Source organism: Culicoides brevitarsis, chromosome 3 (genome assembly GCF_036172545.1).
Source record: "Culicoides brevitarsis isolate CSIRO-B50_1 chromosome 3, AGI_CSIRO_Cbre_v1, whole genome shotgun sequence".
NCBI classification, from domain to species: domain Eukaryota; kingdom Metazoa; phylum Arthropoda; class Insecta; order Diptera; family Ceratopogonidae; genus Culicoides; species Culicoides brevitarsis.
In genome coordinates this window covers 22,457,368-22,469,572 of record NC_087087.1, presented here as the reverse complement: position 1 = coordinate 22,469,572, position 12,205 = coordinate 22,457,368, and the positions used below count along the sequence as shown (strand labels likewise).

At 31.2% G+C, this 12,205-nt stretch overlaps 1 protein-coding gene across 5 annotated transcripts; it reads right to left on the bottom strand.

The window, feature by feature from the left end:
* Positions 1-157: 157 nt before the first annotated feature.
* Positions 158-4,037, bottom strand: LOC134835769 (ras-related protein Rab-40C). Of its 5 annotated transcripts, none has more exons than XM_063850725.1 (4): positions 3,653-4,037; positions 2,523-3,186; positions 2,236-2,455; positions 158-371 (listed from the first exon to the last, which is right to left on the bottom strand). In XM_063850725.1, exons 2-4 carry the CDS (start codon positions 3,070-3,072, stop codon positions 368-370), a joined length of 774 nt encoding a protein of 257 aa, XP_063706795.1. In that variant the 5' UTR covers positions 3,073-3,186; positions 3,653-4,037; the 3' UTR covers positions 158-367. The 5 variants fall into 5 exon arrangements, with proteins under 5 accessions (XP_063706795.1, XP_063706794.1, XP_063706793.1 ...); XM_063850724.1 differs by lacking the exon at positions 158-371 and adding an exon at positions 378-777; XM_063850723.1 differs by lacking the exon at positions 158-371 and adding an exon at positions 378-716.
* Positions 4,038-12,205: the final 8,168 nt, after the last annotated feature.

The window sequence follows — 12,205 nt, the reverse complement described above, 5'->3', positions numbered from 1 at the left end:
ATAATTTTTCAAGACTTTCAGTGTTTAAATTTTATTTCAGATTAATTCCTTAACTTGTATAGTACAAATATCAACTAATAATCTACACTCATATCATTTAAATATTTATCGGTATCAAAAATTTCTTGTAATATTCTTTTGTTTGTTCCTCTATCAATTAATAATTATTATCAATTTTTTACAATTTAATTTTTTTTTCTTTTTGATTAATATTATTCATAATAATATATAATATATAGGTAAATATAATGTTAATCGTGTATAATATAGCATGTAGTAATTAATAGTGGAGTGGAAAATTGATGACATAGGCAGGATTTCATTTAGCTTTTGGGATCGATATGATGACTAAATACTTTATGTTGACTTAACTATGTAGGGTATGTTTAATAAATAGGTTGAATACATTGATAGATAGGTAGGTAGATAGATAGAGAGATCACACAAGAAACTTAATTATTCTGACTGGACTTGATATATATTTTTTTTTGTATAGGCAGGAGTATTTGTGTTGATAAAATGATAGTCCTTCGGGATGGTTCATTATTGTTTGTGTGCTTGTGGGATATTTTTAATAAGTATTTTTTTTTATCTCAAATGTTGTTTATCATTTATTTACAAAACGTTTTGTGTTACACTTAATATCGTCTTATAATACAATAAAAAAATCAATTTAAAATCAATTCCTTCTCTGATTTCACTTTCAGTTTCAATTCCTTTCGTAACATAATTTATACTTTTGTAAGTCAATTATTTTGTATTATTATTGTTCGTTAGCTAAAGTGTATACATTTTTTTTTTGTAACATAAGCAGTAGTAATAGAAATTGTTAAATGGACCTTGAAGTGTGTCTAATCATAGGAAATGTTGTACACGAGTTGAGTTGTTTAACAAATTTTTTTCTATGCAAATGTGAGTAAATTTCAATTAATGGTCGTTTTCTGTTTCTTGACTGATTGAACAGATTGATCGCTGCAAGAAATCACGCAACGAAAAAACACCTCAAATCAGTTAGAAATGTTCTTTTCAATAAAAAATAAAACAATTTTCTGCCCGTAAGACTTTTTTTAGAAATCTGAGTTGGTATTTTCAAAAATTAACTTTTTAATTTTTTTTTTGTAGTTAATTTTAAAGAGATAAAAAAACCCTTTTCACCTTAAAAAATGACTTTTTCTAATGAACTTTTGTTTTTTTTTTCGTCATTTTTAATGCAAGAACGGCAGGTGATTGGTCTCTTTTTATGTACTTTGCACATGCATCAGAATTTCATGGTCATTATTTCAGCGTATTCAAGTTTCAACGGGAGTAGCAACAGTAAATGGACAACTTTCGCATGCAGCAACAGCAACAAAGTCGAACGAAAACCCGACTGTGGTGTAGGCGTTTTTTTTCGAGTTTTAATGTTTAATGTTGAATAATATCAAAATCTTTTGTAGATTCAAATCAACAAAAAGGTGCTTTGAAGAGCAATAATGTAAACGATGAAATTCAACTATACGGGAGAAACAATACGCAATTTGTTGTTGTTGTTGTTTTTGTAATTATTATAATAATCGTAATAATAATAATAAAGTGCCTGCTGAAGATAAATGACAGAGAAATTGTGGTAAATGCTGTTGGACCGTTAATAATAACCAACAAATAAATAAAGCATAACGTTTGCCGTGTACTTTAACTTCATGATATAACCGAATGATGCCTGACAATAGTAATGAAATGGAGTGTAGTAGAAAGAAAAGAGCGAAAGAGCACGAGTTAAGTGGGTTATGTTGTAATATTTAGCGTGTGTATGCACACACAAAGGAAATGTCGGACAATAATTGGACAGATATTTGTCAGAAAGACGTGTTTGAAGATGTAAACAGAGCGCAGTTTGAGTGACACATTGGTAATCTTTTTTTTTCTCTGTAAAATGAGACCAGACGTGACAAAATTTGTCTTATTTCTTCCGATGAATTTGAAAATATTTCAAAATTTGTTTACACTTGGGAAGAAAATTAATTTTTAAATAGCCTTGAATTGAAATTTACTCATATTGCAACTTTTTTTTTCGTTCGCCTATCAATGTAATTATATCAAAATAATAAAAAGCAACATAATTTATGACTTGATTCATTAATCAATGTATGTTTGTAGTAAAAAAAAATCGGTTTTTGTTCAAAACGTTAATGATTAAAAGTATAAAATGTGACAGCAACCAATAATATTAATAACAATAATAATTTAACTACTCACGTTATTGTACAACTATTTCGACTACTGTCTCGTGTCGGTGTCTTACATGTACGATTTTTGGCGCTTGAGTTTGTATTTACATTATTTATACACTGTGATGATGTGAGAGCGTAAGATTTGAGATTTTCCTTAACGGATGGTGGTAATGGTAGCTGTCCGATCGCATAGACACTCGTTCGTCTGCAAATTGCCCGACAACAAAGTTCTTGCAGCGGTAATACTAAAAAAAAGGATTGAGATATATTTTAATTCAAATTTAAACAAAAACTAAATTATTCAAAACTCACCTTTGTTGGATTTTAAAATGTGTTCCATGCCGTTACGATGGAGTGCCATGCGTGCCAACTCGCAAAAGCTCTCGCGTATATTGAAGTCACACAATGGCGAAATTTCAAAACAGGCCATTTTGTGTTTGGATGCGTACATTTCCGCCTGTTTTGCGGCAACCTGTCGCTTGAATGCCAAATGAAGCCGATTGCCCACTAGCACTTTCGGGACTCCGGGTGCATGATCTTCTACCTCTTTGAGCCATCGTTCGATTCCATCGAAGCTCCATTTGTTTGTAATGTCGTAGACGAGAATGACACCTTGTGCGCCGCGTGAGTAACTCCGGATTATCGTGCAAAAACGTCCTTGGCCACTCGTGTCCCACACCTGTAACTTGACACGTTTTCCATCGAGCAGAATTGTGGTGGTTTTGTGTGCTGCCGATCCCGAACAAAAATGATGACTTTCTGTCGAACCATCGTCCAAAATCGAGAGAATTTCCTGTTTGCCCACGTCGCTGTCGCCCACAAGGAGGACCTTCAGCAGGTAATCGTATTCCTTATTTGTCATGCTGAAACATTTATGCCCGTCTTATGTGTTAATTAACTCTCCTATCTTTTGCGTCTTTTGTGTATGCGTTTGTTTATTATTTGATTTTCTTTGCAGCTCTTCTTCCGAACATCGCTGTTTTTGTAATAATAAAAAAAGAAAAATATATATATTTATGGATTCACTTTTCAACAACGAAGCCGTCGACGACGAACGACTACGACTACGACAGAGGTAGAAGTGAAACAAATATTTTACGACACGATACGAATATTAAAGAGAAGAGCAAATTACAATAAAAATATAAACAAAATCGACGGCTGTGCATGATTTAGTAGTTAAATGATTATTTTTTTTATGTATGTTGTTGAATTAAGTCGTCGAGATTATTTTAACATTAATTTTTTCTATAATTATTTCTGTCCATCCACTGGATCCAGAGACCTAGTGGCGGATTTACAGGAATGGGAATAAGGCCTCGAGCATTCTGTAAATCTATTCATTGGATCCAGAAACCATTTAATGAGGTCTGAGACCCCTTTAAATATGAACAATTCACTTCTACCTTGAGTTGCGAGTTTCGTACCTGCTTCACACTTACTTTTTCTTTATTATTTGTTATTTTATCTACGCATTTCCTGTCCCACAGCTTTGATTTCGCACACTGGATCAATTAAAGCAGTGAGTGGGTTGCAAATTCTTCCAACTCTTTGACCACTTAACAGGTAATTTCACCTTGGATTTGTTGTTTTTGGCACCCGATTTCGCGATTTTTGCGATATTTTGGATTTTTTTTTTCTTTTTTTCGACTTACTTCGAAAATTCTGGGATTTTCGATTTTTAGCTGCAAATCGTTGCACCTCGTGTCGTTCTTGGATGCCTTTGTAATTATCACTATTTTTAGCACTGGATTCGCGTCCAATTGGTATTCAATTCCGAGGAAAATTAAGGCAAATTTCAGGGATTTTTTGGTTTATTTACCCCAAATCGCGTGAACTTCAAATGAATTGACGATCGTAACCAACTCGATGGCATGAACGGTCGGAATAATGCGATATATGAAAAAGTATAGTCGGAATGCGATGCGATGTATGAAAAAGAATAAACGGATCGGAATGGATGAACAATCGAAATGGATGAACGATCGGTGGATGAACAATAGGATTGAATTAGTATGATGCGATTTTTATTATCACTTTCATTCGTGTCTTGTTATTTCAAATTTTTAGAATAATTGAAAACCGTTACAATTTTTTAATCTTGTTTTTTTTGTGAGACTAATAAATTTTAAGTGTTATCATAGTAGAATTATGTCCTTTAAGAGTCCATCTTTTAAGACACGATGAAAAAATCCTCTTAGAAGAAGCTGAGGACATAAATTTGACAACATACCTATGTATGGTTCAAAACATCACATGATACTTTTCAATTTTTAAAGTACGTCATTTAAAGTAAGTGCATTTAAAATTTATGTGCTTTTTAGGGTATGTAAATGTAGTAATGGTAAATTTGGAATGATATTTAATGGATTATTTTGTATTCTTCTCTTTTCTCTCCTTCTCTCACGTCTCTTTTTCTCGCGCTTTTTATTGAAAATGAGTTTATCTCCTCATATTGTCTGCGTTACCAAACTGTTGTTGAATTGCGCATGTAAATATAAGGCGCCATAAAGAAGTGAAACAATTTAAAAGATTTACGGCGTCGGATAAAAATGAGTTTCCCGCACTTTTTTTGTATAAAATTTCGATGATTTGCATTACGTTACGTTGGAGTTCTACAATTTTCCAACCAGCATTGCAATGACGCACCTTAGTAGTCAGTCCAAAAAAGTAACATTTATTTGAATGAACAAAAAATGTATGAATTTAAATCCCGGGCGAAAAGGATAAATCGCACAACTGCAGTTTTTGACAAAATTGAGTTAAGAATGAGAAAATATGCTTAAAGACGAGTATTTTAAGATACAATGAGAGATTATCAAAAATTTAAAAAAAATATTAGTTTTATATCAATAACGTAATATCACAATTGTAACGAAAAGCATAAATCGCACAAATGCATACAAATTGTTAACAAGTCATATTTCAAAATTTCTCCAAATCAGTTTTTGTTTATATTTTTGCTCTGTTATTGTATAAAAAGTCTTAGTTTTTCAATTACCTGCTTATGTTAACAGCATTATATAGAATCTGATTAGCGCACGTCTCTTTTTCTCGCGCTTTTTATTGAAAATGAGTTTATCTCCTCATATTGTCTGCGTTGCCAAACTGTTGTTGAATTGCGCATGTAAATATAAGATATTATAGAAATGTAATAATGATTTTATAATATTAATATTATTATATAGTATATATTTTAATACAACACATTGAGTATTAATAATTTACAAATTATATGCATAAAATATAAATAATATAGAAAATATTGTTTTTTTTCGCAGCTCATTTTAATTTAAGAAATTATTTTTTTAGAAAATTTTAATGGAAATTGCAATGCAAAAAATTGAAAATAAATATGACATCTGTACCGATAAGACTGCCGATTCCGGTAGTACCGGCAAACCAAGAAATGGGCGATCAGGAGGATATCAAAAAAGATGAAGACATCCTTATGGTAGACGAAGTGTTGAATGAGCTATTAAAAAGTATGAGTTCAAATCGCATTTGGACAAATCGTCTAAACGTAAGACAATCTAAAGTTCCTTTTAAGTCAACAAAAGATAGCTCTGATATAATTATAAGTATCATATAATTTAAAAATCAAATATTTTTCTTTAATTCGAAAAACTTTTTAGTGACTTGACAAAAGTTACTTTAATTTCTTAATCTAAGCATCATGTTATTAATTATATTAGAAAATATAAAATAACATATTTTATGTTATACTCTTCACACACATACTAAAATTAATAATAAAAAATTTCAAATTTTTCAAAAATGTGACTTTAAGTAAGACTTAAAAACTGATATTTAAGACGGGAGGTATAAACCTGAACCTCTAATAAATTTTAAGTTTGTAATATATTTATTTAATACGTAAAAAATGACAACTTTCATAGTTGATTACTTCGGAAAAAACATGATAAAATTTATAACATTTTTGGAAATTTTTTGCCGTAGGGCAAAACCCCAAACCCCCCTATAATTGTAATCATCCCCCCTTCCAAAACTGCCGACGCCTAACATAGTAAATGCAATATAAAAATCACATGTCAACATGAAGGGTCATTGTGATAAATCACACATAATTTCTATTTGGCATACAAAAAAATATGCATATGTGCGATGTATCACATTTGGCCTTCACATGCAAACTAAGAAAATCAGAATATTAAATAAAAGAAGAATAAATAAAATTTAAATATTATTTTAACAAAAGAATAAGGTATTAAGCTGAAATTTAAATCATGCCTTAATAAAGATTCGATATTATTTACTAGAAATATTTTTATAACATTATTTTTTATTTAATTTTTCATTTATTTTTAAAATTGCATTGGACTCAATTTTTATTTAAAGTTAAAAAATTGGACTGATAAAATGATGATGATGATATTATTTTCAAAAATCAAAAGATTATTATCTTAAATTTTAAATTAAACACAAATAAAATAAAAGTTTCATAAAGCATGTACAGGTTTGTAGGTATGTACAGGTGAATTTTTTCGTTTTGCAAAAAATGTTCTTGCTAATTATTTTTCTCACAATCACTTTTTTTTACAGTATTTACCTTGTCAAAGAACTTTATATTTAATGTTTTTTTTTAGTTTGGCACCCATTATAATTTGGGAATTCTCTAAAATTTGCAGAAATTTCTTTTTGCGCGTCCTAAGATTGAGCGGTTGATTGTCAGGGATAAAAAAAACATTTTGTTTTACTTTTATTATATTCTAGAATAGAATTTATTTTTAATTAAATAATTATAATTTTAGTAATGTTAAAAATAAACGAATAAATAAAATAATTTTTACCACTTTTTTTGACGCTTTTGAACGTTAAACGTAGATTATTCACAAATGTGATAAGAAAAACACGCAGATACACGAATTTTGATTTTGTTTTGAAAAATCAATTTTCAGTCAGCCGTTTGTCTTCAACAGCTGTTTTATTCATCAAAATACTAAAAATAATAATAAAAAATCATCATTCAGGTTCATCACGTCTAATTAGTTGAAGCAGTTTCTTTGTTATTTTTCTGTATTTGTTCAGCGTTAAAGCGATCATAATCTGCGACGGGTTTTAAATGCATCTTTTTTAACCAAGTCAATTGTAAGATAGGAATTTTGACGTTTTGTCTCAGACTTTGGCCCTTTATTGTTAAAAAAACATGCCATTTGAACAGATCGTTCGCATCTGTCGTTCGTAACCGGAATCGTTTGCAAAAATTGGAACGCTTCGTAATGATCAAATCTATTCAAAGTGCTTTTTTTTTGACGGCTAATGAGACAAGTGTCATCAAGGCAATGATTTTCAATTTTTGGATTTTTTTGGATCTCTACCTCAGCTCTTAAGTTCTTGAGCTTTTTGTGGATTGTCAAGAAATTTTGTCCCTAGAGGTTATACTCTTCTCTTATAAATTGTATTTTACCTTTCCTTCCTCTTCGGATTTTTGTTTGCTTTCTACATTGACTTTGACTGAATTAAGGCCGACTTTTATTTTATTGCCTCCTTCTATAATTTTATCACCTGCTGCTTGGTCGATTGCTAAAGTTGTAAAATTGTTTTTTTGTCTTGTTGTTCAGGACTTTAATGAATTTGAATTGTATATGTTTGTTTTTTAGTTTAATTAATCGTTTTAATTCGTTATCTGTGTAAGTTTCGTTTCTTGTACTAAACGTTATCTTGCACGTTTTATCTAAATCCTTTTTCGCGTCCACATTTGGCAAACCAAATTCATTGAAGATGATAGATGTAATCCATTGCACCGTTTCGTTTTCGCATAGTAAAACCATTCTAACAAATAAATTACAACACAAAAAATCAAAAACGTGTCAATATTTTTGTACTTTTTGACGACAAATGCCCTTTATTGTGATCTAAAGAGATAGAGTTTTCCTATATAAAGGAATTTTTCAAGCAATCGGGCGTTGGAGTCTCCAGCAGGTTTACAGAAAACTCCGTCTTGTTTTCCTGTAAGAAGTACAATGGCAAATTCCCGGTAATCATCGCGGACTTGGCTATCTAGAATCCCTTTATAAAATACTATTATTTCATTTCGGTTTTGTTCAACACCATCATTTGTAGGAATCACTTTATGGCCACGGGACAAAATTTGACTCACTGATAATAAATTTGTAGTAATTTGTGGGACCACTTCCAACGCTTCACTGTTCTTTAAATCAGGGAATAAAGTGGCTTTACCAATTGCAACTAGATTCATAGAAGCTCCATTTGCCGCATCAAAACAGTCTTTTTAGCACTTTCCACGTGTTTCAACAAGTTAATTTTGGACACATTGTGAATTGTTGCTCCTGAATCAAAATATTACGCACTTTGGCCAGTCTTTGAGATCACTGATAATAATGTAAGTGAGTAATCTTGACTCTCATTATAGTCGCAAACGATATTAGAACGATTCTTTTTGAAACAATTGGCCTCCACATGACCCTTCTTTGTACAAAAATTGCAAAAACGTGGTTTGCGTTTATTCTTGTGTGAGTATAGACGCAACGCTACATCATCGGTTCCAGCATGTGACCCTTGCAAAAGTTTAACTTTAATTGCATCTCCATTAATTGGAACTCAAGAGCTTTTATGGCCCATTATCATGGGTTTGTATTTTTCTGGGAGTCCGGCCAAAAGTCAAGTCCCAACCAATTCTTTTAATAACAAATCAATCAATCATCAATTGGGGTCAGTCTTCGTTATGTTTGCCTTGGGTATAACAACGCCCTCAAATAATCCTTCATACTCAAGAACGGCATGAGCAGTAAATTTCCAGTTTGAGAAATTTTCGCGACCGATTATCGATTCATGTTAACCTAGCGTTTCGTCTGGCATATACAATTTTAAATATTAATTTTTTTTTTTTTGGTTTCGACTTTACACCTTATCCCACGAAGCGAAGAAACAACAACTCCAACATCTCAAAAACAACACTACAAGCACATGCACTCACAAATAAGGCTTAAATGAGCAAAAAATTAGGAAAAATGCAAAAATTTCAAGATGGTGGCGTGACGATTTATCTCAGAGTATTTCAAGATAAAAATTTAAACAAAAAATTTTCGTAAAACAAACTGTCAAAAAATTTTGAAAAATAATTTTTTTGAAAAAAATTTTAACGAAAAAAATTCATGTTAAAATCAGCGTCGAAAAAACTTTCGACTTTTACTTTTGACTTTTTACTTTTCAAGGCTTATTCTTGGACTTCAGAAAAAGAAACTAAAATAAGTTGACTTTTTCTTTTGTAAAAGTCATTAAGTCAATTTACTTTTGACTTTTTCTTTTCTTTTGTATTAAGTAAACTTTTTCAAAAGAAAAAGCTTTTGACTTTTGCTTGAGAAAAAGCTAAAAGTCAATTATTTAAGTTGACTTAATCTTGAGCTTAAGCAAAAGATTAAGTCAAAAGTTTTATCAGTTTTAATCTTAAAAGTCACATTTTTATGTTTGCTAAAACAAAAAATTTTGTAAGAAATTCAAATTTTTTTTTAAAAAAATTATTTTTCGAAAAAAAAAATTTTTTTTTTGAAAAAAAAATTAGTTTTCGAAAAAATTATTTTTTTTTGAAAATTTTTTTTTCAACAAAGCAAAAGAAAATAGTAAGAAAATATCATTTTTGAAAATTTTTAATTTTGAAAAATATTTTTGGATTTTAAATTGATCAGAAATTCTATGAATAAATTATTTTTGGTCGTTTTTTGAAATTTCAAAGCATTTTGTTCTCCATAAATATTTACTTTTTTGTAATGTTTTAACTGGATTGATTTCGACTAAAAACATCTTTCAAGCATACATAATGTTGTACAAAAAATATTTTAATGCAAAACTCAAAAATTAAATTGATACCATTTCGAGTTAAATTAAGTACAATCGGCCTTTTTATAATTTTTATTCAACATGAAAAAAATGAAAATATAGTTTTTATTTTTCAAAAAATATAAAATTTGAAAAATCACATTTTTAGCTCATCAATCTATTAAGCCATTAAAAGTGTTGACTTAAGTCAAAGTAAATCACTTTTTTGAGCTTTTACTTTTGACTTTTAAGTTAAAAGTCAACTACTTTTGACTTTTTCTTAAGCAAAAGTAAAAAGTCAATGCTTTTCTAAAAAGTCACAAAAAAGTTTTTCGACCCTGGTTAAAATACGATTTTCAATACAGAAATTCTTAAAAATAAAAAAAAATTTTAAAAATTTCTTGAAAAAATATAAAAAAAGACCAAAAACGGTCAATTTTGATGAAATTTTCAACTTTTTTTTTATTTTGCCCCATTGGATTTTCGACTTTTGAAATGGGTCATGAGACAAAAAGTAAAAAAAAAAAAAATTTGGAGCGGCCTTACAGGTGAATTAAAATATGCAAATTGCCAGTCGAATTCGGTAACAAGCTGAATTCGCTACGTCCAATCGTTCTTTTTCACCTTACCTCCATAAGTGAAACCTCGCCTAAACGAAAACAAAAAAAAAACGTGTAAATATAAGTAAAAATACAAGTGTAAATTATAAAAAAAACCCTTAAAGTGCAAAATGGATGAAAAAGTGTCGATGTTCGTGCCAGGGATCACAATAGAGAGTGCAAAGAAGATTGTGGAGTGGATCGGCGACATCAAAATTGTAAAGGAATGCAGCTTTGAGGATGATGAAGGAGTTATGTGTCACCACGTTTTAGGGTTAAAGAAGAGCCCGGTCAACCTCGGACCAAAGAAAAACTCGGATGTCTTCTCAATTCCAGTGGTTGAAAAGAACCACGCCACAATCTCGATCGCCGGTATCACCCATAATTACGCCAAGGTGGCACTGAACGCCTTCTCGATTCGAGTCCAGGAAATAAAGAGCAAAATGGGTCGAGATCAGGTCTTGGAGGTTAAGATTTTTGCCGAAAAACTGCCCGTTGTTCGTCTTCCCTTTCCGCCTGGCGGCATCGTCAAGCAGCGTGTAGTCACCATCAGAACAATCAAACAGAATAAGCCACCGTCATTGTCGTCGTGTTCTCCTGCTGCACGTCCTGGTACTCTTGCTGATCGAAAAGCTCTCGAAATTTCATCGTCCAGCAGCTCCCACGTTCCAGACTCCGAGACAACAGATTCCAATTCTCCAATTCCGATTCACAATGAGGAGGATCCCGATGACGTCGCTTTAGATCAAGCTTCAGACGAGGGTCCACTTGAGACATTAGATGAATTTCCAATTCCGGTTCCGGATGACGACGATGAGGATTCCATGTCTCCAATTCCGTATCCGTTGCAATTGTACAAAAGTGATCAATGGACTGATTTCAATCCCATGGACGACAATTCAGATGACTATGCTGAGAACGATGAACAATGAGATTTGACCCTAAATTAAAAAACCTAAAAAATTAAATCAAAGAAAAATTGAATGAACATTCAAACATATTAATTCATTAAACTAATTTCTATAAACAAAAAGTTTTATTTCTAACTAGAAGAGAGTAGTGATGAAAAAATGTATCCTTAAAAGTGAAATAAATACATTAAATACAGTTTGATTTATTGAAATATCGTTGTAATTAATGTATCTGTTGGGTGATTTAAAAAGAGAATTAAGCACAGTTCACAGATATTAAGGATAAAGCCGTGGTTGTGTGGGCACGTACCTGTTGGGTGATTTAAAAAGAGAATTAAGCACAGTTCACAGATATTAAGGATAAAGCCGTGGTTGTGTGGGCACGTACCTGTTGGGTGATTTAAAAAGATTTTCCAAGGAAAATGAAAGCACTTGTTTCGAGAAATATTTAAAAAATTTTAATTTTATTCGGAACGTTTCATTTGTACGTCTTTACACGTTGAACGTCGGAAGGTAAAGAGAAAGAGTTCACAGATCTCACAGGTCTGATAAAAGGGAAGTGATAGTGGCGAGGGCCGCCACTCAAAAAGTAAACCTAGCAATTCCCATCTAGAGTGATGATTTGACTTAGCTTGTTACGTATGTTTACTCTGATGATAAAATAAGTATTCTTCACGTTACGAAGTGG